Source organism: Patiria miniata, unplaced genomic scaffold (assembly GCF_015706575.1).
Source record: "Patiria miniata isolate m_02_andy unplaced genomic scaffold, ASM1570657v1 HiC_scaffold_9, whole genome shotgun sequence".
Lineage (NCBI taxonomy): Eukaryota > Metazoa > Echinodermata > Asteroidea > Valvatida > Asterinidae > Patiria > Patiria miniata.
This window is the reverse complement of record NW_024037076.1, coordinates 23,242,696-23,265,239: the sequence shown is the minus strand read 5'-3', so window position 1 is coordinate 23,265,239 and position 22,544 is coordinate 23,242,696. Positions and strand designations below refer to the sequence as shown.

General features: G+C 40.4%; 1 protein-coding gene across 1 annotated transcript; it reads left to right on the top strand.

Moving 5' to 3' along the window:
• The first annotated feature begins 120 nt into the window (after window positions 1–120).
• On the top strand, window positions 121–21,128 carry LOC119720715 (T-complex protein 1 subunit eta-like). Its single transcript, XM_038190526.1, has 11 exons — window positions 121–227; window positions 2,491–2,644; window positions 3,122–3,228; window positions 6,175–6,353; window positions 11,374–11,545; window positions 12,891–13,055; window positions 14,417–14,550; window positions 16,940–17,092; window positions 17,607–17,758; window positions 18,296–18,484; window positions 20,390–21,128. The coding sequence occupies exons 1-11, from the start codon at window positions 222–224 to the stop codon at window positions 20,620–20,622; spliced, it is 1,644 nt and encodes a 547-aa protein (XP_038046454.1). The 5' UTR covers window positions 121–221; the 3' UTR covers window positions 20,623–21,128.
• The last annotated feature ends 1,416 nt before the right edge of the window (window positions 21,129–22,544 follow it).

The following is a 22,544-nucleotide window of genomic DNA, read 5'->3' as shown; positions in this document are numbered from 1 at the left end:
GGTCATCAGGAGTAACCTCGTACTAGCGATAATAATTTTATTTTTTTGCCAATCCAACTGGAAAAGATTTATTTTAAAAAATGTCTTTGAATTTTGTAACGTTTGTAACGCGAAAATGTACAATTTGATTATTTTCTGTTTGACAACAGAAATTTAAATTATTTGGACATGTTTGTTGTAATTTCGTTACTCCACTAATCAGCAGTGCAGACGATACCAAAATGATGGTGAGATATGCCGTTTTTATCTGAATAATCCTCTATAATCTGACAAAAGGTTTCAAATATTACGCTTTCAATAGAAAGTTTTATTCTTTAAAGATATTTAAATGCTAAAATTAACGAAATTTTGTCCTTCTAAATGTCGATATTTGTGGGTTTTATTACTGAATTCCAACGTGTTTCTAGAAGTTTCCATACGCTTTCGTATGGTTTTCCATGCGTACATGAATTTACATTTTGGACAGTGTTTGTTTCTCATTGATTTATAAAAGATTTTAGCCAAAGTGTTAACATGCTTGTTTTTCATTTGTAGGTTAATAAATGCAGGTACATGTACATGTACTCCTTATTGCCTCTGAGAAAGCTCAGTTATTTTTGTAGCTGTGTAGCCTGTATTTTTGATTTCCTGTCTGAAAATTTTATTTTCTAAATTCTATTTTGTGATTTTCAAAATTTTATTAAACTCCACTAGTCTAGGTGTGTAAGGCACTACTTTGGCTTTTTGTATTGTGATTTTCTTCTTAAGTTATCGTTACCTTTCCTTTGTGCTCTTGTATTGAAATGCATAAACATGATAAAAATGCTTGTCAAGTCATGCAAGTCTATAGCCCCACTAGCCATGCCAGCATGACTAGTGTGGCCGTCGGTATGCTGCGCTGAACCTAAGGCCACACACCGTGGTACCGCGCGCTACTGGGGACGAAGTTTTCATAAAATTCAGGGCAGTTTCTTACATTCTCAGTTTCTTACTTTCTTATGGTTGTATTCTATGATGTCTCACCAATCACTTCTGGAATGCTAAGGTCTAATGATGTTCCATTTTCCGAGATATTCTTCAATCTTTCTGGAGTCCATATGCACTCGTGAAACGTCTGGTGATGGCAGCCATTTTGAATGGGACAAGAGATGACCTCAAGCTGTGACGTCGCGTTTATGCAAATTGCTTGTCGAGCGCGCGAGGGCGCGAGTTGCAAATGCGACGGCTGTTTCCTGTGCCGTAGATCCTGAATAGAGATCGGTGCACGTGGCCCCCTGACGATAAATGCATGGTACAGGAAACAGCCGTCGCATTTGCAACTCGCGCCCTTGCGCGCTCGACAAGCAATTTGCATACACGCGACGTCATAGCTTGAGGTCATCTCTTGTCCCATTCAAAATGGCTGCCATCACCAGACGTTTCACGAGTGCATATGGACTCCAGAAAGATTGAAGAATATCTCGGAAAATGGAACATCATTAGACCTTAGCATTCCAGAAGTGATTGGTGAGACATCATAGAATACAACCATAAGAAAGTAAGAAACTGAGAATGTAAGAAACTGCCCTGAATTTTATGAAAACTTCGTCCTCAGTAGCGCGCGGTACCACGGTGTGTGGCCTTAGGTTCAGCGCAGCATACCGACGGCCACACTAGTGGGGCTAGCAAGTCTAGTTGTCAGTGCAAGTGTAGGGATAGGCATTTTTGATAGGTTGAGGTCTAGTCCGAAAATTTGGGACTCTCAAATACATTACTCATTTACTGTGTATGAGAGTCCCAAAACTTAAGGTATTGAAAACATGCAATACGAGGGAAAAACTGCCACCTGAAACAACCAGTCCAACACAGCTTCAGTAACTGCATCAATCAACTGTGCCAAAAGAAACATTTGGCAAGTTAGGAACAAGTCTCTATTTAGTTACTACACATTTCTCCATAGTCAGTCACTGCCAGATTGCCAGACTAATGACGCTGAATGAAGAGGTCGGGGTTTTTTTTCAAACAGTTGGACCATGGTTGGACATGTACCAGTCTAGTCTTTAGCCTCATTTTGAAATCACTTGACTTCCCTCTGGTGTGTAAAATATTGAAGAAATGTCTCTTCTATAAATCGAATTGAGTCTTCAAACTTGGTTGTTGAAATACTGAGGACCTTTTCTTTTCCCAATGAAAATTTTGGAGAAATTTGCTGGCTAAAAAGTGAGTAAAGTTGGCCTGATTTAGTTTTGTACGTTTCACTGTCACTCCAGGTCCCAGTCTAGTTTGTATTTGTTTCAGTGAATTCAAACATTGTCAAACAAATTTGTATTCCCTTGGACTTGGCTTTCCTTTCCAAAATACTTTCTCTCCATACTTGTACTGTTATGTTAGGCCTAGTCCTTCAAACTGAAGTTTACACGCATTTTTCAAAAATAGATATTTGTGCCGATATGTCGTGTAAATGATGCCTGTGTAGGAGTTAGATATCGATTCTCCCCAAAGTTAAACTTATTTTCGTGTTTGTTTCCATAGCAACCACAAATTATCCTCCTCAAGGAGGGCACAGAGGCCTCTCAGGGTCGGTCTCAAGTCATCAGTAACATCAATGCCTGTCAGGTTGTGGCTGATGCCGTCCGTACCACCCTGGGCCCACGAGGGATGGATAAACTCATGGTGGATCCTAGAGGTAGGATGAGTAAAATTCTCTGTTCTTTAACCGTAACTCCTGGGGCTCTTTTACTAAAAAGTATTCTGAATCCGCCGAAATTCACCAATATTGTCACGCAAAAAAATGCTGGTATCCTGAGTCCATCAGAATCCCCCAGTGTAGATACTGGAGGTATCCTGAATCCGCTAAAGTCCACCAGCTAAAGTCTTGATAGATTCTGGCGGTTTCAGGATACCATGGTGGCATAAAAAAAAAAATACAGCATGTTTTTCCTCGGAGTCTTCAAAATCCATCACCTAAATTTCTGGTGGATTTGGATGGATTCAGGATACCATGCTCGCATGAAAATTAATACGTTAGGGTTAAGCAAAATTGTAATATCAGCAAAGCCGCCTCCCCTGAAGTAGGCGAGGTGGATTCCTCATCTTTTAAAATGTTTACTTGTTGCATGTTAATTGTCACTGATGACTCCTTGGTGCCGTGCTTACATTTCAGGTGGTGTTACAATCTCCAATGATGGAGCCACGATAGTCAAGTTACTGGACGTCATCCATCCTGCTGCCAAGACACTTGTGGAGATTGCCAAGTCACAAGATGCAGAGGTCAGAGTCTTGATAACATAACACAAGATGCTGTTATTTAACATCATTTTAATAATAGTTCTGATTTGTAATTCAAGCTTCCACAATTAAGTCAGCGGAGAAGTACTTCCATCGTTACTTTCTCTTGCGTTACAATTGTGGTAGAGCAATGCATCATGGTCCAGGTAGTGACAATCCATCGTTCTGATGGAGCGTCGCTGCCAACACGGCCGTGAGAAGCTGTTTCTGAGAGTTGATCTGTTTGATGCACTTCATTGTGTCAGTGGAATAGATCATAGTAAATGAAACAGACATTTCACACCCCAATTTTAATTCTTTTTGGAAGAGCAGTCATCAGCAGTTTACAGAATTTTACAGAATTTCTAACGATTAATCATTCAGACAACAGCTGGTCCGGCCGAAGTTTGTAACCAAGTTAGGTTTTAAATTGGGATTCTTGTTCTATTGTTAAGCGCTTTGAGGAATCTTTGATTCATATTGCGCTATATAAATGCTGTTTTATTATTATTATCGTGGAAGTAAAGGAATGACAAAATTTGTAAAGCCTCTTTTGAAACCATTTCCCAGAATCGCATAATCTATCAGCAGCTGTTCCACATTGTATAACATTGTGTATAATCAGCATTGTGTATAATCACTGAAGAATCCATGAAACCATACAGTGCTCAGTCAGTTTCGTACGTTACATATTAGGCAGGGCTGTTTGGGGAGCTACAGTGATTTATGGGTAAAAGGAGCAGAGTTACTCCAGGGCACAAGTTTCTCCTTTTTCAACCAGTTGCCCTTTTGAAAAGTAGATCATTTCATATTATAACAGTAAGCCATCAGTTATGTATGATTTCATCTTCCTATCCAATTATGTACGATAATCCTTCCCTTTCTAACCCCCAGGGAATGTAATTCCAGAAATATTGACACACGGCACTTAAGTTGATTCTATTTTCCCGTAAGCTCAGATCAGTCTTTCAAATCTAAAAAAACCGCTACCCTTCAAAGGAAATGATGACTCGTCCGTAATAGATACATCACAGACAGTAAGACAAACTCCGGTTGACACCAACGGCTGTGCTGGATAGGTGTTAATTGAAAGCAGGTCCCCAAGATTGGAAAAAAAAATGCCTTCTCTCCCAACGAACCAAAGCATTGACACCTTTTCCTGAAGTATTTAGTGCTCAATTGGGTCTAGCTGTCAGGTGAAAAAGTGTCAGTATCAATTCCAGTCATGGAGCAACTCAAAATTAATGAGTTCCACTGATGTTGTGACAAAGTTTTCCTCCGAAACTTTTAAAATTGGGGCACATGAAGTGTTAACTTCATTCCAGATGACAGTGTCGAAGCTGTATTTCAGTTACATTTTGTACTATCAATGTGTATTTAGTTTAAGGCCATACCAAATCAATTGTTTTTCAACCAACTTTCAAAAAATGATGAGGGTGTTTGGATTTTCTGCTAAGCATGCCATTATTCAGCAAAACCAATTCAAAGATTCCTTCTGATTCGTACACTGATGCTCAATACCGCCATCAATGTTAATGAGCAGACAGATCTAGACTAACTTGACTCTGCCTAATGAGGGGGTGCTTTACGTTCCACAGTCTTATTCAGTGCAAGCCTACTTTACTTTTTTGACTCACCACAATAACCAGTTCCTCATGAGGATATCCCCTTGTGCTTGTAGAGTGATTCTTGTGTCCCCTTGACCCTCCATTCTAAGGGGATTCCCCCTTGGGATTGTTTCATCTCTGTAACTAGTCATTTCTAATCTTTAGTGGGGAAAAAAAATTTTTGCAGAGAATGTGATTTGAAAAAAACTTCATTGGCTCGAGACTGTTATCCAATTTTGATTTTTACATTTTATAACTTTATACACATGTCCTACTTCCTCGGCTAAAAAAAAAAGATCCCTGTGTCGTAAAAATTAAACTGTGGTAAAAAGCAAGATACAGACTTCAAGAAATCAGTCAGAAAGAAAGATTTTTTTTGTGTGTGTTATTAAATGGTATTCAACAAACAATATATAAATGTACTCAACATTGCTGAAAGGGAGCAATTGTTGTTGTTTTGTTTTTTTCAAACATGGAGATTTCAAAATGATCACCCAGTAGGTCCAAGGCTTGCTGTACAAATTGACAAAAGAGTATTAAAAAAAATACATAGATGCAAAAGTTGGTATCCAGCACTATGGAGAACATTTGAACGGTGTGGTGTTAGTTATATGGACGCCAACGAAATAACTTAGGGTCAAGAGGGGTCAGCAGTGGTCATAACACTAATACCCAAAGTTGTATCGTCATATATTGCCTTGTCATGCTTCACCGCTATGTGATTCACGTCTCAACACGTAATCAGTGATTATTGAACTAATAAGAGCATGATTCCGTCAATCAGTACTTGGCCGTTGACCACCGCAGCAGGCAGGTTTAATTGGGTTCTAATTCTAACTGTTAGAGTGACGGCGTCAGGAAGGCAAGGTTAAGGGGGACAAAATAGAAAATGTCACCTCTAGTTCCCGTCAAAGTTGACCAGATTTACTTCTCTCTCAGAAAAGAATTCAAAGTATACAGTGTATCTTATGCGATGAGTTTCCTCTTTTTCGTCGTATGAATACTTCTGACAAGAACAATTTTGATCAATTCAAACAAATTTCTATTGAATTTTGATTTCAATTTAAAAAGGAAGCCATTAAGAAAAAGAGGGATTATAGTAGAACAAGAAAATTATAATAAATATCAATTAAAAAAGGTTTGCTCTTTAACTTTTTTTGTTGGGGGGGGGGGATGTAGACAGGATTTGGATGGGATTTTTTTTTCTGACGTACTTGTTTTTCCTTCTATTTTATCATTTGCTTGTTTTTTCTATCATGAGAGTTCCTATATTTGACAGTTAGCTAAGAGATATTTTCTCAAGTTGCTTTTTTTATATATCTTAAATTTTGTCCACATTCAGGTTGGGGATGGAACCACAACCGTTACCATGCTGGCAGCCGAGTTCCTCAAACAAGTCAAGTCGTTTGTTGACGAGAACGTGCACCCACAGGTCATCGTCCGAGCGTACCGCAAGGCTACCCAGCTAGCTCTGGACAAGATCCGGGAGATCGCCGTCAAAATAGAGAGCGACAACCCCGCGTGAGTAGCCCCGGAAGTTCTCTATTGACTGCCTCAATCTAACTAGCCCCCTAATACCAAGCCTCTAGCTCCCCCGACAGTACCCATCCCCCAAGCTACTTTTATCGGCACCGTTGCCCGGTGTAATTTCACTAAGAAATGCATTGTGGCAGATAACGCAGTAGAATCCCCAAACGTTTAATCAAAGTGATGATTGATGGATGATGCGTCCCTCTGTGTCTTCCCCCTCCTCACCCCAACCCTAACCCCCCCCCCCCCCCCCCCCCCTCCCTGCACACTGTCAACGGCCGGCTAATTGATGGTGGGGGACCCAAAAATAAGAATGTCAGCTAGTGAGTTCTTTGACTCCCCTGATGAGGTTGGACAGATGTGACTACGCCACGCCGTTGTTAATAACATCACTAGAAACACAAACAACTCAACCTTAGGCCGACCAACGCCTTTTCCCCTTTAACCATGAAAATCTGAAAATTATAAAGTTCATGGACGCACTTCCTGTCAGAAAATCATGGACACTATTTTCTCACTTATTCACCAATAGAATACTAATCCTAGCAATAAATCACCAGTCATGTCTCTGTAAAACAGTATCCAGACCCACTGTACATTTTGGATTAGGTAAACCGCAAACGATGTCTGCTATCCTGACTTCATGAACCAGCATCCCACACTTGTGCCTTGTAGACTGGTGCATCAGTAATCGTAAAAAGTTGAATATTAAGTTCTACCATTGGTGACCCTATTCGGAATTCCTTTCTGATAAACTCAATGGATTTGGTTTTTAGTACCTTGTTAATCATTAAGTGATTTCCTCTCTATCAAATAATTGGTGCTTACACTATGAAAAACAATCATTGGTTCTCAACAGACGGCAATAAAACCAGACCAAAAAATGGACCCACTGATGACAGATGACATATTCTTTGCAAAATCTGACAAACTACATGTCATTGTCCATGCATTCACTCAATCAGTGTGCCAACATACTCGCTCATATGTCTAATATTAATAGTCGGTCTTTGGGACAAAACTTCGGTTTTTGGACATAGTAACAGGAACCATCAATTTTTGGCAGTTGGAAGCATATGTGTATCAATTGGCATTTTTCCTCGTACACAGTCGTAAATTGATGTTGTATGGTGTACCATCAACAGGATTGTCCCTTAAGTATTTACAAGGCTCCCTCTTGGGTCAGACCCCGTACATGTGGCCCCTATTTTACAAAAGTTCACCAATGAAGAGGTGCTTGTTACACCACAGAATTCCAAGTTGGTTTTTTTTTACTTGGAATAAATCACCTGTGACAACTGAAATTCCACTATTTTTAATCATTTGCATAACTTATCTTATACGTCCTGAATATTACATTTTATGTTATTATTATTCTTATTATCATGAGTATATTATTATTATTGAGTTTGATTTTACATACACCCTGGGAGGAAAGGGTTGATTGTTGCTTTCATCTGTCTGTTGTAATGATTAGTGAGCAAAACCTTTTTTTTATGGTGTGTTTCTTTAATTTGTTGTGCATTTGGTTTTCCTAACAGAAAATTAGAGAAACCTGTGACTGTGTAACAGTCCTGTAGCGTTACCGACCGTACGCAAGCGGACCAAAAATGGATTTGAAAAATATCTTTTAACAGCTCTCTCTAAACCTCTGAAGCTTGCGATAGAGTGAGGCCCTCTTGAGTATGAAAAAGGAAAGGGACTTTGATGACGAGAGGAAAAACAGGGTTATGAATTATGAAAATATGACGCGATGAGAATTGACATGCAACCATATGGCCGAGTCAGGGCCAAAAACCTGGAGAAAATTTGAATCATCTGAGTATGTAGCCTGGCTGCTTACTTGTTTTCTGTCTCCACCCCCTAGGGGAACAGGGTCATTTATCATTTTTTCCCTGCCCTACTTAAGTCAGCGTCATTTAACCATTGATGTTTAATGAAACAATGTGTGTTTTGTGGCTAGTAGAGCCTTTAGTTCCACATGACCGAGTACCCTTTAACGCACATCAGATGTGTGGCCTTTTCTCTCTCTTTCAACTTTCTTTATCTTTAAGAAACCGGCATAGCAGAGCGTAAAACCAGTCTCCTTTTTTTCTGAGTAGTCAGGTCGTAAATCAATAGGCATTCTTGTATGTGTGTAATTTTTTGGGGGGTCGTAATTCAAAGACGATATGGTAGAATGAAGGACCCGTCTAGAGCCCCCCAGGCAAACACAGATGAGTGAGGAGGGATCACAGAAATGTGACGTGGAGTCAAGAAGAAAAAAAAAGTGGTCTGCTGAGTAACATCATGTCTTGGGATCATGTTAAAGGGTCATCTGACTTAGATCTTGTGCTATGATGGAGAAGGGTGTGACTTGATGGTTTGCGGTGCATTGTGGGACATTCTTCGGCTCTTGTTTGTTTGGATTAGGAGGTTCATGACCTTGGCTAGCTGACAGCGTACTTTCTTGAGCAAATTAACTTGGCCGGATCTGTTGTGGTTTTGCTTGGTACTCCCACTCGAGAGGAATCCTCTTTCTTGACTGCATTCCAACATGCCTTCCTTATTCATCTGAAATCTTATCCCCTAAGCTGTACCCTAGATACCCGCTTCTTGGCAGATGACTGTCTCACAAAACACAACCCCGCTGATGTGGCTAAAGTGAAATTATCTGCATGTCAAGTTACATGATTTGGCATTTTCGTGTTTGTTTTTTACCATAACAGAATGTTTGGAGTTCACGACTGGGACAAATTTAATTATTGACTGTATTTTACGTGCATGTCAAATGTTTCAGGGCCTGCAGTACTTTGCTGGATATTTTGCAAACAAGGGACAACTGACTAGTTGAAAATTAAAAAAACAAAAATTCAAATGAAAATGGAAATGTCATGTTTGACTAATACATAAAACTGTCGCCGCACTGCTAAGTCTGCTTAATGTCGCAAGACAAGTATCACACGATGTTGCTTACAGTCAAGCAGGATATGTGTAGTTGAAAGCATATGTAGCACAGTCCAGCTGCCCCCTGCATTCAACCAACATTGACTTGTTTGTATGAGGCTTCGCCTCGCCCACTTCACCGGTAGTCGGCTTTGCCGCCTGTCGCCCACTTCATGGGCGAAAGCTTTACAGGCAATCAACTCGTGAACACGGACACATACGCACATGCAACTTTTGTTCTTCATAGTATAGCGGTGATATAACTATGATTGCACAGGACAAACCACAAGTCAGCCAGAAATGTTACCCTTGTCAACTGACCAGGCGTTAATTTGTAAGGCATGAGTGAAGCCCCCCCCCCCCCCAATCACCGCAGCTACCTCTCTAATCCCCGCCCCTTTTAAGGACCCATGAGTCAGTACGTTATGTATCACCCAGCTGTCAGCCCAACCAAATTCAGAGCAGCTGTTCACCATTTCCATCTGATATGGAGCTGCGGAGAGCTGACATGAGTTGGGGGCTTTGGTCCCGTTATGATGAGAGCTGGTTTCATCTGTGCGGTAAACACGCCTGGGGAATGGGCCGAGACAATTTGTCATCGGATGTCATTTTTTATCAGTTCACGCTTTTTATTGAGTTTTAATATTTCATATAATGATCCATTTTTCAGGATAAATCCAGCCCAAAGTAAAAGCTCCTGAGCCGTATGTTCCTATCCCGCAAAATCCTCCAAAATGGCCTGGTTGAGTTTTAAAGATCGTGAAGGGTTAGGGTTGATCTTAACAATCTGTAACCAAACTGGTTCCAAATAAGGTTTGTCCGCTTTTGTTGAGCAGGAAACAAGCAATTTTATTTCAGAAATAGGAATCTTCAGAATTAGAAGGTTTCACAGTTTGATAGTTTCGGATATTGTTTGAATAGGTCTGCTCAGTAAATTGGTCAATCAAAAAGGGATCACTAAAATTTGGATATGGGTTTACTTCAGGACAGCATGATAATGCATTTCAGTTTGACTCTGAAATATTGTCATAATTTAAGAATTTGTAGTGGAAGAGTGACCACACAACTTGCCCCACCCACTTTATTGCCTTCCCTTTGCCCTATTCACCTCCGGTAACCTCCCTTCGTATTAGTGTGTGTAAACTGATGCATCGTAACATGTGTTTGGTATCAAGTGTGATGTAAGATATCACTGAGAAAGTGGAATCTGGTTTCGGGGAGTTTCCCCCGAGGACCGCCCCTCTAATGACAGACGCGGACTGCTGACCCATGCTTAGGATGATGGCGCGATTTGTGCGACACGTAGGCCGTCAACGCGTTACCACACATGGTGCCTGTCAGTACCGGGGCTGGCATGAAATTTGCCTCGGAAGACCGTTATTGAATGCACTCGGAGTGAATTTACTTTGACTCGTGTCTTTAAGACAGCCGTGGGATGTGAAGGTTTGAATGACATCCTGATTCAGTGATTAACACCTTTTGACGCTACTTTGCACAGGAAATAAATTCATCCTCTTTCTGTGTCTTTGACACTGCACCCTTTCCATGTGACAAATCATAGTCTTGCTAAATACAAAAGTTGGAATAATTTACCAAGTCAAAGTAACAAATTTTTTGTAACTGTGTGTCATCTAAAAGTATTAGTAGATCATTGTAGGAAGACAAAACAATTTTTCCTTGGTTTTTGAGGTAAGGATTTTGTAGTTCAGCCAAAAAAAGAGTGAGAAGTATGGATAACAACCAACTCGGTTGTCAAAGCGATCGTGATCGCAGGTCTCAGAATAAGTTGAAGTGGTCAGCACCTTCAGTAATTCCAAAATACATAAATTTGCAGAAAAGAAATGTCCACATTCTTTGTGTAAAGAGGATGTTACTTGCTTTTAACCCCGACTCCTGCAAAATCCTCGCAATCCTTGTGGATTTTGCAGGCTTTGGAGAGCGTTGTTAGAGTTGAAATATAAAAACGAACTGTGGAAACTTGTGTGTTTTCCTTTTGTAATTTCTTTATACCGATTATTTTGCAGTAGTAGTTCAGTCACTGTGTAATTGTCTTCAATTTGATTTTTTTTTCTTCACAATTTCTCAGGGAGCACACCAAGTTACTAGAGAAATGCGCAGCCACCACGCTAAGCTCCAAGCTAGTAGCTGCTCAGAAGGACTTCTTTGCTGACATGGTGGTCAGTGCCGTTAGTCTACTGGACGAGAATCTACCCATGGAAATGATTGGGATTAAGAAAGTTCAAGGAGGGGCTCTGGAGGTATGTCGTCATTGTTTCTGTTTTTTGGTCTTCAGGTATTTTTATTAAGAACCAAACCATTCAGACAACTAATGCAGGCATGCAAGTTTTCCTCGGATCAGCGGATTTCCTCTTATTTCACTTCCCATGCGTGCCATTGAAAATAGAAAAACACTGTACAAAGTCTTGAAAAGATTTGAATTTCCTCGTTTTTTTGTGACTTCCCAGTTGCATGCCTGAAATGACACAATCTTTGCAATAGTGTAAAAATGTACTTGTCAAAACTATACCTTCCTCAATCCTACAAAATCCTACACAAAATCACCTGAGGATTATGAAGGATCTGGTAGGTTTATAAGAGACTTTGGAAGTTTCTTTCATCCTCAGTCCAGCTGAATCCCCCTCAGTCCTGCGGAATCCTCCAATTGCCAACATGTACGAATTGGATTTGCTCAGTGGAGGGGTGACCACTGCCTCAATCCTACAAATCATCCAACAATCACTGTTAATACTTCAAGGCATTACCAATGATATCCAGAAGCAGTGCGGATGGTATCCAGTATAATGTAGGCCTCAATTAAGCGTGGCTGAACATAAACAATGGAGGTACAGCTTAAGACCTTGACACAATGCATCCTCCAAAATCAACCAAAACTTTTTTGCCATACAGCGTCAATCCTCCAAAATCCTTCAAATCCAGCTGGTTGAGTTTGGAGGATTGAGGAGAGTTAGGGTTCAATTCCATCTTTGTAATAGTTTCAGCTGATATATCTGCTCGTCGTCTAGAGTTGGCATTTGTTTGTGGTAATGTGTCAGTTTGCCGTACACAAAGTAAAATTAATGTTGTGGTCTTTGTTTGCGGCCAAAATTGTGACACAAAAGCTCATGTAATAAAAAAGGCTGAGCTGGACAGACACAATTCCACAGAATACCGCAAATTCAGGCATTTGATTCTTGAGGACATGGGAGGATTAGGATAGATCCACAATTAAGTCAGCAGGGAAGTATTTCTGTCGTTACTTCCTCTTGCGTTACATTTGTGGTAGAGCAATGCATCATGGTCCAGGTAGTGACAATCCATCGTTCTGATGGAGCGTCGCTGCCATCGCGGCCGTGAGAAACTGTTTCTGAGAGTTGATCTATTTATTTTTTTCACATCAGTGTTTCTGTAGAATAGATCATAGTGAGTGAAACAGACAGTATTATACAACGCCTGAATAAATCCCAGTTTTCTGGGATTTATTAATTTTTAAAAAGACCATGGTTTGATGCCTCCAACTTGTACCACCCCTTGGTACGTTGAATGTTCTAAATACAAGTTTTATTTAAATTTGCACTCAACTTTTTTCCTTTTCTTTTATTTTAGGAATCCAGACTGGTTGCGGGCGTGGCCTTCAAGAAGACATTCAGCTATGCCGGCTTTGAGATGCAGCCTAAATCTTACAAGAATCCCAAGATTGCTCTCTTGAACGTGGAGCTGGAACTCAAATCTGAGAAGGAGAACGCTGAAGTCAGAGTGGACAATGTTGAGGTAAAATGATAAGTTGTTAAATTGTCTTTGAGTCTTTTCCAATTATAAATGAATTCTGGCCAAATTTCAAGCTTGAAAATGTATATAGAATCAAGGTTTATCAACTTTCAACCTTTTTTTTTATATCTAAGAATTTTCTTTTCTACCACTAGAAACCATTTTAATCATTGTCGGCACAGTTAGGCAATAAAACCATACTGTTTAAATTTGGCACATTTTAAAAAATAAAAAATATGCTTTTCAGTTCTTTCAGGCTATTTTGAATGCAATTGAATCACAACTAACTTAAATAGAAGTTTATTCCATAAGATATAAATATCAAGTCTTGTTGGATTTCAGAGGATGTCACGATAAATGTGAAAGCAGTTAGAGCTGAAGCAAAAAGTGTAAAATTGTCCCCAGACTGACTCAAATAGAAAGGAAACATGACAAGTTTTCATCTAACCGCAGTGTAAACCTGTACCCCATCCTGCGAAGCCTCGCAGTGTTTACACCCCGAGTTACCCCTAAGTTTAGAAACTCCCTTTCCTACCAGAGGAAATGAATCACCAATGTTATGATATCAAGACTCCAATATAGTGTGTGGAGGAGCCGGGCACCTCTGTGCTACCCCCGTGCTACCCCTTCAAGTCAAAGGGGGTGCACTTTTGAGGGAACTCATCAAAACAGTATTGCCACGAGCACCAAATGTGATCTGTGAGACAAAATAAGTACGAATCACTAGGTTGCTTGTAAATTCATTTGCTGCTAATTCACTGTAACAGTCTTTCTGATTTGAGGCGTGCGATCACACCCCCACACCATCGCACACCTAAAAGCTTCCGGAGAAGTGTGAATAATTGCACGCCTGAATTTTCCTGGAACACAGATCACACACCTAGAAAACCACACACCTAGAAAAAACACACACCTAGAAAAATCCAGGTGTGCCTTTTCCAGAGACAATAATGTAAGAGACATTAATGTTTCACGAAACTCTCTAAAAATATCAGATTTTTCTGACATTTCAATGCATTTACTGACATTTCATTTAACACTGTCAGTGTTGTATACCTTCAGGAAAGTCACTTCCAGCTCCGGCCCATGATATTAAATTCTCCTTTTTTGCAACAACACTCATTTGGGGGAGCTTCAGCAGGGCTCCATAAAACTGAAATTTTGTACAACAAAACAGTCACTGGAAAACAGTGCATTCAGTCATCGAAAGAAACTTGGATTTGTCATGAAAAAGTCATGGCTTAGTCATTGACATATAAGTTTTATTATGGTATTTGTGCCAAACCTGTGGTGTTGATGTTAAATCCAAGTATTTTATCCTGTGCAAATGTTACAAGTTTCGTTTTGTGTTTTTTCTCATGCAGGAATATCAGAACATTGTGGATGCTGAGTGGTCCATCCTCTATGATAAACTGGAGAAGATTCATCTAAGTGGAGCCAAAGTTGTCCTGTCCAAGCTACCTATCGGTGATGTGGCTACTCAGTACTTTGCTGATAGGTAAACAAATCATAGACCTTATGCATAACTGCCATCTTAGAGGGTACGGCTCTGAAGAAAGGGAGTTTTTGTTTCTTTGAGGGAACCCAACTTCGGGTTTTTTCTCAGCACACTTCTGAATTGAAATCCAACTGAATTTAACAAATAGTGGACCATGAAGTTGGGATGATTCCCAAGTTGGAATAAAAGGGTTTGTTTTTTTCCACTGCGTAGTTAAAAAAAAAAACAGTTTGGATTTAGCAGAGCTAGGATTAAAATTAAAATCAAATTCAAAACAAGTGGCAGTTACCTTGTTTTGGTTCATCTCCAATCCTAACAGTCCTGAATGCTCCAATTTTAATCAGATTTTTCTTACCCCCTAGGAGTAAGGGATGCAACTGAGATCTGGTCATTTTGCCAAGATCATATAGGAAGGAGTAAGGTCCAAGAAAACCTGATTCCCTGTTTTTTGTAAAAGTCGGGCACAGGTTAAATCATTCCACCAAACCTCAAGGGCAAGGGCATGGCTTAACTCCTGGTGCTTGGCAGTCACAGGATATGTCAGTTACGATATCGTACTCGACGAGAGTTTAACACTAACATAACCTGAATTTGCTCCCATCAGTTCATGAACCCCAGCAACAGGAATTAAGTATTTCAACAGATCATATTCTCTGGTTATGTTTTGGGGAGTGTGCGTCTACAAGAATTCCACTTGTTGCTGGGGATGTTTCTGTCATGATTGGTTATGTCTGCCATGCATCAATGACAGGGGAGTAGCTGCCGTTGAAATGAACCAGTTACCGTGAATCATAACTGATTGTGTAACTTGCTCACTTCGTTGCGCCCTAACAGGACTTTCAGAGATTTGATGAGAGCCATACTCTCTGTGTGGACAGTTCACTCCAGTACAGATACTGGACTGCAGAATTGTAAGGCCATGGTTGATTTTCCAATCTGTTGATAATCAGCGATCTTTGAAATCAGCGACTCATACTGTCTGCATAAACTGTATATTCATACTACCTAGAAAGCGAGATTTGGGGCGAGGGGTTATTTTTTTCGGCTGTGATTTATAATTTAATTTTTTTTTTTTTTTTTTTTTCAAAGTTAACTTTTATTCTGCAACGAATCCATAATCCATGGCCTAACAAAGGTTTGATGCTAGAAGGATTGGATATATACAATGTAACAATGACATTTACCAGTAATAATGTTTGAATATTAATCTCTATCGTGGGGATATTTCACACTATATTCAGACCTGTGTTCAAGAGTCATGTTTCGACCAAAAAAGAATTACAAGCAACTGTGGTCAGCCTACATGTAAATATTTGGATTCAGACGGCAAAGCTTAATTTCTAGTTTTCCATTTCTTGGATCCTGGAGTTACTGGAAGATCTGCAAGAATCAATTTTTACGTGTAGTTGCTCCTAATTGTTTCAAACGTCAAACTAATAATTCTAAGCTCTGGAATAATTTAGTTTGGCATGACTGACAGGGTGTCAATTATGAAGAAGTGGTGAGTGGTTTGGAAGAATCTGCCGTGTCTGTCCTCGAGAGAATGCACAGGATTTCAGTCCATGGTGTCAGTGACGGAATGTCTGAAGAAGTTCTCTTTGATTACCCTCGACAAGTCAGAAGTGTCGTTGCGGTGGATTACATCAATTTATCCCTGTCATGATTGTCAGTCAGGAGACACATAACTCATCTGGTTGTGTTTGATTTGGCTGAAATCTGGGGCGTTTTTACTGGTTTAGCAAGGTTAGGCTGAGTTCATGAGGTATCTGGGTCGTAACTGACAGAGGCCATCCCGTCTGGACCCTACCTGGCTCTCATTATTCATCCCAATTGGGAATAGTGGACCGATTACCTCCAAACACACACATGGATTTACCTGCGGAATGCGACAGACAATATCTGATTGATTCTGGTGTCAATGTCTGTACTCGTCAGGTGTGGTTCTGGAGAAATTTGTTAAAGGTGGATAAGGCTGGTTTCAATTTGAATCCAACGTCCATCAATAACAAATGAATAATTTTAGATGTTAAGATCGGGGCACAATCATCTATCGTTTATTTTCCTATATTAGTTAGGATTTCTATCTTTGTTGTCTTGATTGTTCTGTTTATTGCAAGCTTGAAACAAAAAGGACACTACCATTATATCACAAGATCAAGCCTGTAACATTTGCTTAACCTAACCGCCCTGAATCCTTCAAAATCCTCTTTCCTAAAGTGGAGGAATTTGGAGGATTGAGGTTACGTGGCAGAAGTGCGTTACTGATTTTGTAGGATGCACTTTGTCAAGGTCTTGGGCTGCAAAAGGCTGCATCTACTGCAGTTGTTATCTTAGAGGGTTAATAGAGATGCATCCCGAGTCAAACAATCGTTTGTTATTTCACTAACAGGGACTTGTTTTGCGCCGGTCGTGTTGTGGAACAGGACTTGAAACGTACCTTGCAGGCCTGCGGGGGCGCTATACAGACCTCGGTTCAGAGTCTAACCGAAGACGTCTTGGGAACGTGTGAGGCATTCAACGAGGAACAGATTGGCGGAGAGAGGTCAGTAGATTGTTGTACTCAAACAGTCTAAAATAAAGTTTAATATTTGATCAAGCTGCTGAGCACATTAATTTTGAGAAGATTGTCCGTCCATTTCACCACAACCATAAATAGCAAGCAACAAAGAGCATATAAACTTCTGAATCATTGTTTTCGTAAAGAATTGTTCCGAAAATGTCCTTGTGTATGCAAGGAGTAGCAAGACTAGGCTGTGGAAAATGCTTAAGATTATTAAAACAATTCTGCTATAATTGAAACACATTTCCTGCTAACTGTTGATATTTTTGCCCCTGTTATTGATTTTTTTGTTCGTACAAACCTTTCAAAGTTCAGTTGATGCTTGCTCTTCAACTACATTGCTGACCAAGTTCCCAGCCGTCCTCTTGACCAGTTGACCCCGGTTGCAATTTTTTTTCCCCAGCACTAAACGTTTTTTCTGTGGTCTTGTTCCAGGTATAACTTCTGCAATTTTTTTTCCCCAGCACTAAACGTTTTTTCTGTGGTCTTGTTCCAGGTATAACTTCTTCACTGGATGCCAACAGGCCAAGACCTGCACCCTCATTCTGCGAGGCGGGGCTGAGCAGTTCATTGAGGAGACAGAACGTTCTCTACACGACGCCATCATGATTGTAAGACGAGCCATCAAGAATGACGCGGTCGTTGCAGGTACAGTGATTTCAAAGACCCATTTATGAAAAAGGGATAGCAACTCCTCACAAGACAGCTTAAGTCATCACAAGTCATTCAAATGCCAATCATACGAGACCCTGTTGCCTTGGTACTTTGTAATTTGCAATTCAAATATCTTTAAGAATGACTTCAAATTACTTTTCATATGCATGGTATGTAGTTTGCTATTCATAGCTTAAATTGGAGAACATCTGCATTATGGAGTGCATGAGAATTATAAAATAATATATATCAAATGTAACAGGTACAGTAAAAAAAAAAAGTCATGTCCAGAACAGAGCCAATTTAACCATGATATCTAAGCAAAGTTGAGAAAAATGATCCAAAACTCCTAGTCTGTAATCTCCTGGACCATAACTAGATGATGGATGTACCAGATTTGAAAAATCATTCTCAGGTTTATTTACTGAGCATCTAAAGAACACAAAAAATTGACTTATTTGTATCGTCCATTACACCAAATTTGCACTAATGCATTGTTTAAGAATGTCTAAACTGGCTTTGCTTGAACAGGCGGTGGCGCTATTGAGATGGAGCTGAGCAAGTATCTACGCGACTACTCGCGCACCATCGCCGGCAAGCAGCAGATCCTGATTGGTGCGTTTGCCAAGGCGTTGGAAATCATCCCACGACAGCTGTGCGACAACGCTGGGTTTGATGCCACCAACATCCTGAACAAACTCAGACAGAAACATGCCCAAGGTTTGTAGAATTGTTTGTCACAATCTGTTTTTCTCTTTTAACAAACATATGGTCAGTTTTGGAGACATGAATGGAGAGTTCGTTTGGTTGAGTGCAAGTACAGTTTTGAGGAGGTTGCTGGTTCAGATCATGCTCCATTAAAGGTCTTTGTTTTACCCAATTTTGGCCCAAAACGTCATTTAGAACATGTCCATTTGTTTCCCAAAAGTATTTTTTTGTGGGCGTTTTTAATTTTTTTTAATTTTAAATGTTCAAGTTACATCGTCGTAACCATTGATTTTTTTCTGCAGATTTTGTAAAACTTACTTTTTTAATACTTATACAACTCTGAGAACCTTTAAAGAAATCCAAAATAAAGACAGTGAACTTCAAAGCCTATGTGCTTGATCAACCTCATTTCAAGTCTAAACCTTAGAGTTGTTCGGCATAGTTTCAAATCAAGAACAGGTGTATTTTAGCGATTGCCTGCAGAGGGTAATACCCAGACCTGACATGAAGCACTCATCATAGTAGCTAGGCATGAACCCCGCAATATATCATCAATATCCCCACCACCTCCCCCCCCCCCCCCCCCCCCCCCCACCTTTCCATCACGCCGACATGTACAGACGTCCGTCTCTCTCACTCACTCTCTCTGCCTTGCATGGTTTCACGTACCCTGGAAATTGAGGCATTTCCTGCCGAGCAAATTGGAACCAATTGGATGTTTTTGGTGGCTGGGTCCAGTCCACCTCTGCAAATCAAATTTCCTGCCTAGCACGTTCATGGAGTACGTGAGCGTATGTTGCTCACTTTTTTTTCTGTCTCTCTTTTTTGATGTGGCGCTGTCTCAACCAACACATGTTCAGTAAAATTGTGTGTGTCATCCCGCAAACCTTTAGGCTGAATTGCGTGGGGATGGCGTTGAGGGGTGGGGGGAGGGGGGTAAGAGGTACTTGTTGTCACCCCTAGCTATGTTTGAGGGGGTTGTGGAGTTGCTGGGTATATATTGGCACAAATCTGTCACGTAGCTTGCCGCTACAACGGCAACTTGGCCATCTGATAGGCTTGTCGGTGCTGGGCCGTCTACCTTATGGTATGGAATCTTTGCGGCTTCCATGTTGTGTCAGCTGGGTGTGTATTGGTGCATCCTGGAAGTCGCCCGGTCTGTGGATATATATCCGCAGCTGCACGGCACAGCTGACAGAGGCCGAGTGACTAAAGGGAGCATCGGGGTTTGCTTTATTGCACCCTGATGGATCGCCAGTGATAGGGGATGAGGGTGGGACAAGTACGGGGAAGGGGAGGATCTAAGGAGAAAGCAGGAGGGTCTAAGGAGAAAGTGAGAGGGTCATGGTTAACTTGAGAAGGGGAGAAGAAAGTTGAAGTTCAAACTGGAAATCAGGTTGTATTTGTCTTCAGCCCATTTCTAATCCTCAGCATGTAAATGAACATGAATAGGAATTTGAAACATCACAAGTTCTCCTCTGCAAAATCACAGAAGTTAAGCCCATTTCATCCGTAGCAAATTTAGCTGTAAATATTTGGTTTTATGCCATTCCTATTGGCGTTGAGTATTAGCCTGCCCTTACTTAGTTTCTTCTGCTCTTGCAACGTTACTTTTTCGGTAACTTAATCAAATTCTGAATATACCTTAACTGCAGAGGGTGGAATCATGATCGCACAGAGGAAATTTTAGGAACATTTACCATTATTTTGGAAATAAAAAAGTGCTTCGTAAAGTATTTTCTGTATTGTTCATGCTTAAGCAAGTGAAGGAATTTGACATTCTTCAAGCGACAGCTCAGAAAGGATTGCAGAAGTTCATTTTGTTACAGAAGTTTGTATCCAAGCAGTTTCAGCCTCGACAAGTTGCATAAATAAATAACTGGCATCTTGAATTTTTCTGTATTTTTATCTGTGCAGGTAACACATGGTACGGAGTGGACATCTTGAATGAGGACGTGGCCGATAACTTTGCAGCCTGCGTCTGGGAGCCAGCAATTGTCAAGATCAATGCCATCACGGCAGCGTCTGAAGCAGCCTGCTTGATCCTGTCTGTGGATGAGACAGTCAAGAATCCAAAGTCCACTAACACGGACGATCGGCCGGTCAAACCACCGATGGGTAGGGGTAGGGGCAGGGGTAGACCACGCTGATGATAATACCACCCAGAAATAAGAATCTTGACTTGTCATTGTACCCGGTTTGTGCTGAAGGGCGATTTAAGGGTTAAGAATTGATGTAGAATTTCTCTCACCTTTTTTTTTATACAAATCTTTTGTTTACAAGACTGAAAAACATTTTCCTCCATAGTGTAATATTTTAAGGTTAAAGTGGGCCAGTCTCAATGCATCTGGTTACCTTCTGGGGTTTTCCTAAATGTTAAGGGTTATGCTTTTGAGATTTGAACTTTTAAGTCACCATTGGAATGTGGAAAAGAAATTAGTCATGCACATTGTTTTCTGGCTTTTTGGAAACACCAGTTAACATATTTTCATCTAAATTTCACATCACTTCAATCTGAATCGCTTATTCGCCCATAAAATATCAAAAAAGTATCGTATGTGCAAGCAGTGTTGTCTTTTGTACTAGTAAGCTATTCACACTTGTTGAACTTCCCTATCAGATCAGAAAATCCTCAAAACTAAGGCCAAAAAAAAATAATTATCGGTCTCTGGTCAGACCGAAGTTCCGGAATTGATGCGGCGACGCGTTTTTTTTGGGGGGGGGGTGTTTTTTTTTGGTTTTTTTTCCAAGCTTGAATTGTACAGACAAGGTGGGTACTATTTTGCTTTTTTTGTGCCCTCATTATACATTGGTGTTCTCCATAATTTGCCTTGGTGCCCTTTATCATTTGCCTTGGTGCAATTTCCCCATTCCTTGGTGCTCCTTGGTACAAACATTTGAGGAGCTGTTGTAGCTTCCGTGTTAATTTGAAGGAAAAAAAAGGTTGACGCGCATGGTTAAAATCGACGCGCGCGCTGACCAGAGACCGGAGTATTTTTTTTTTGGCCTAATATCAGTTTCCTGAAAATATTTTCCTAAAGAAATGTCTCAAAACTCGGAATGGTCTTGTTGTTTTGGGGACACTTCTTTGGGGAGCAAGACACTTTGACACAGGCATGCAACTTTTCCTTGATCAGCTGATTTTCCTCTCTTTTTTTTACATTTCTGGTATGCCACTAAAAATGGAAAAGACACTGCATCACTAGAGTCTTGTAAAGCTTGGAATTTCCTGTTTTTGTGACTTCCCAGTTGCATGCCTGTCACTACAGATTTCCCATTATATTCCCAGCTGGAATACGTAAGCCAAACAGTTCCCATATGGGAACACCTGGTGCTTCCAGGTTTTTCCCGTCAGAAAATTCAGTATTCCTGATATGAACAGTGCTATATTCCCAGTGGAACATTCCAAGCGTTCAAAGTTTTGAGACACTTTTATGTGATACTGTTTAAATTATACCTTGATAGTATTGGAATGTCGGTCTGTAATCATTTTCCTGACCCATATTTTTCGACATTGTTAGGGATACCCGGTCCTTTTTAAAGCCTTTTTCGTTCAGTATCAAAGGAATGTTGAAGCCTGATGGGCGGACCAATTGAGAAGTCCATTTGGCAGTCGCAGACTGAGCTGAAAACCATCTTTGATCCAACATTGACCAAAGAATTACTCCGTATGTGCATGCAGTTGACCACTGCACATGAGAAGTCATGTTCTGGCTTACTGCATGGGCCCAATTGCTGGGTTGTAAGAAGTGTCCTTTTGGAATCGCAAACTTTCTCTTATTGCTTGTGTATGGTTTACTGCTGTTGCAGCCATGCCTTAAAGGGAAGATACAACATTTGCAAACATCAAAAAACAAAATGATCAAATTATCACAAAATACCTTACTGAATTGTTAGGGACTGACAGTCTAAAGCATCCTGTAAAATCGTGGCTCCTGGTGTGCTGACATTTTCAAGAAAAACTGTATTTATCCAACGCTGGTCGGCCGACCAGCGTTGGAAAACACTGGCTTTTTCAAAAACTGTTCCTATTTTTCATATTTAGTTATTCCGCATTTTCTTTGCAATAGAT

Bases quoted from the DNA above. Each gene is read 5' to 3' on its own strand.
- LOC119720715 (XM_038190526.1), top strand. The intron at 13,056-14,416 runs GTAAAATGATAA...TTTCTCATGCAG, and splicing joins TCAGAGTGGACAATGTTGAG to GAATATCAGAACATTGTGGA. The intron at 18,485-20,389 runs GTTTGTAGAATT...TTATCTGTGCAG, and splicing joins CAGACAGAAACATGCCCAAG to GTAACACATGGTACGGAGTG.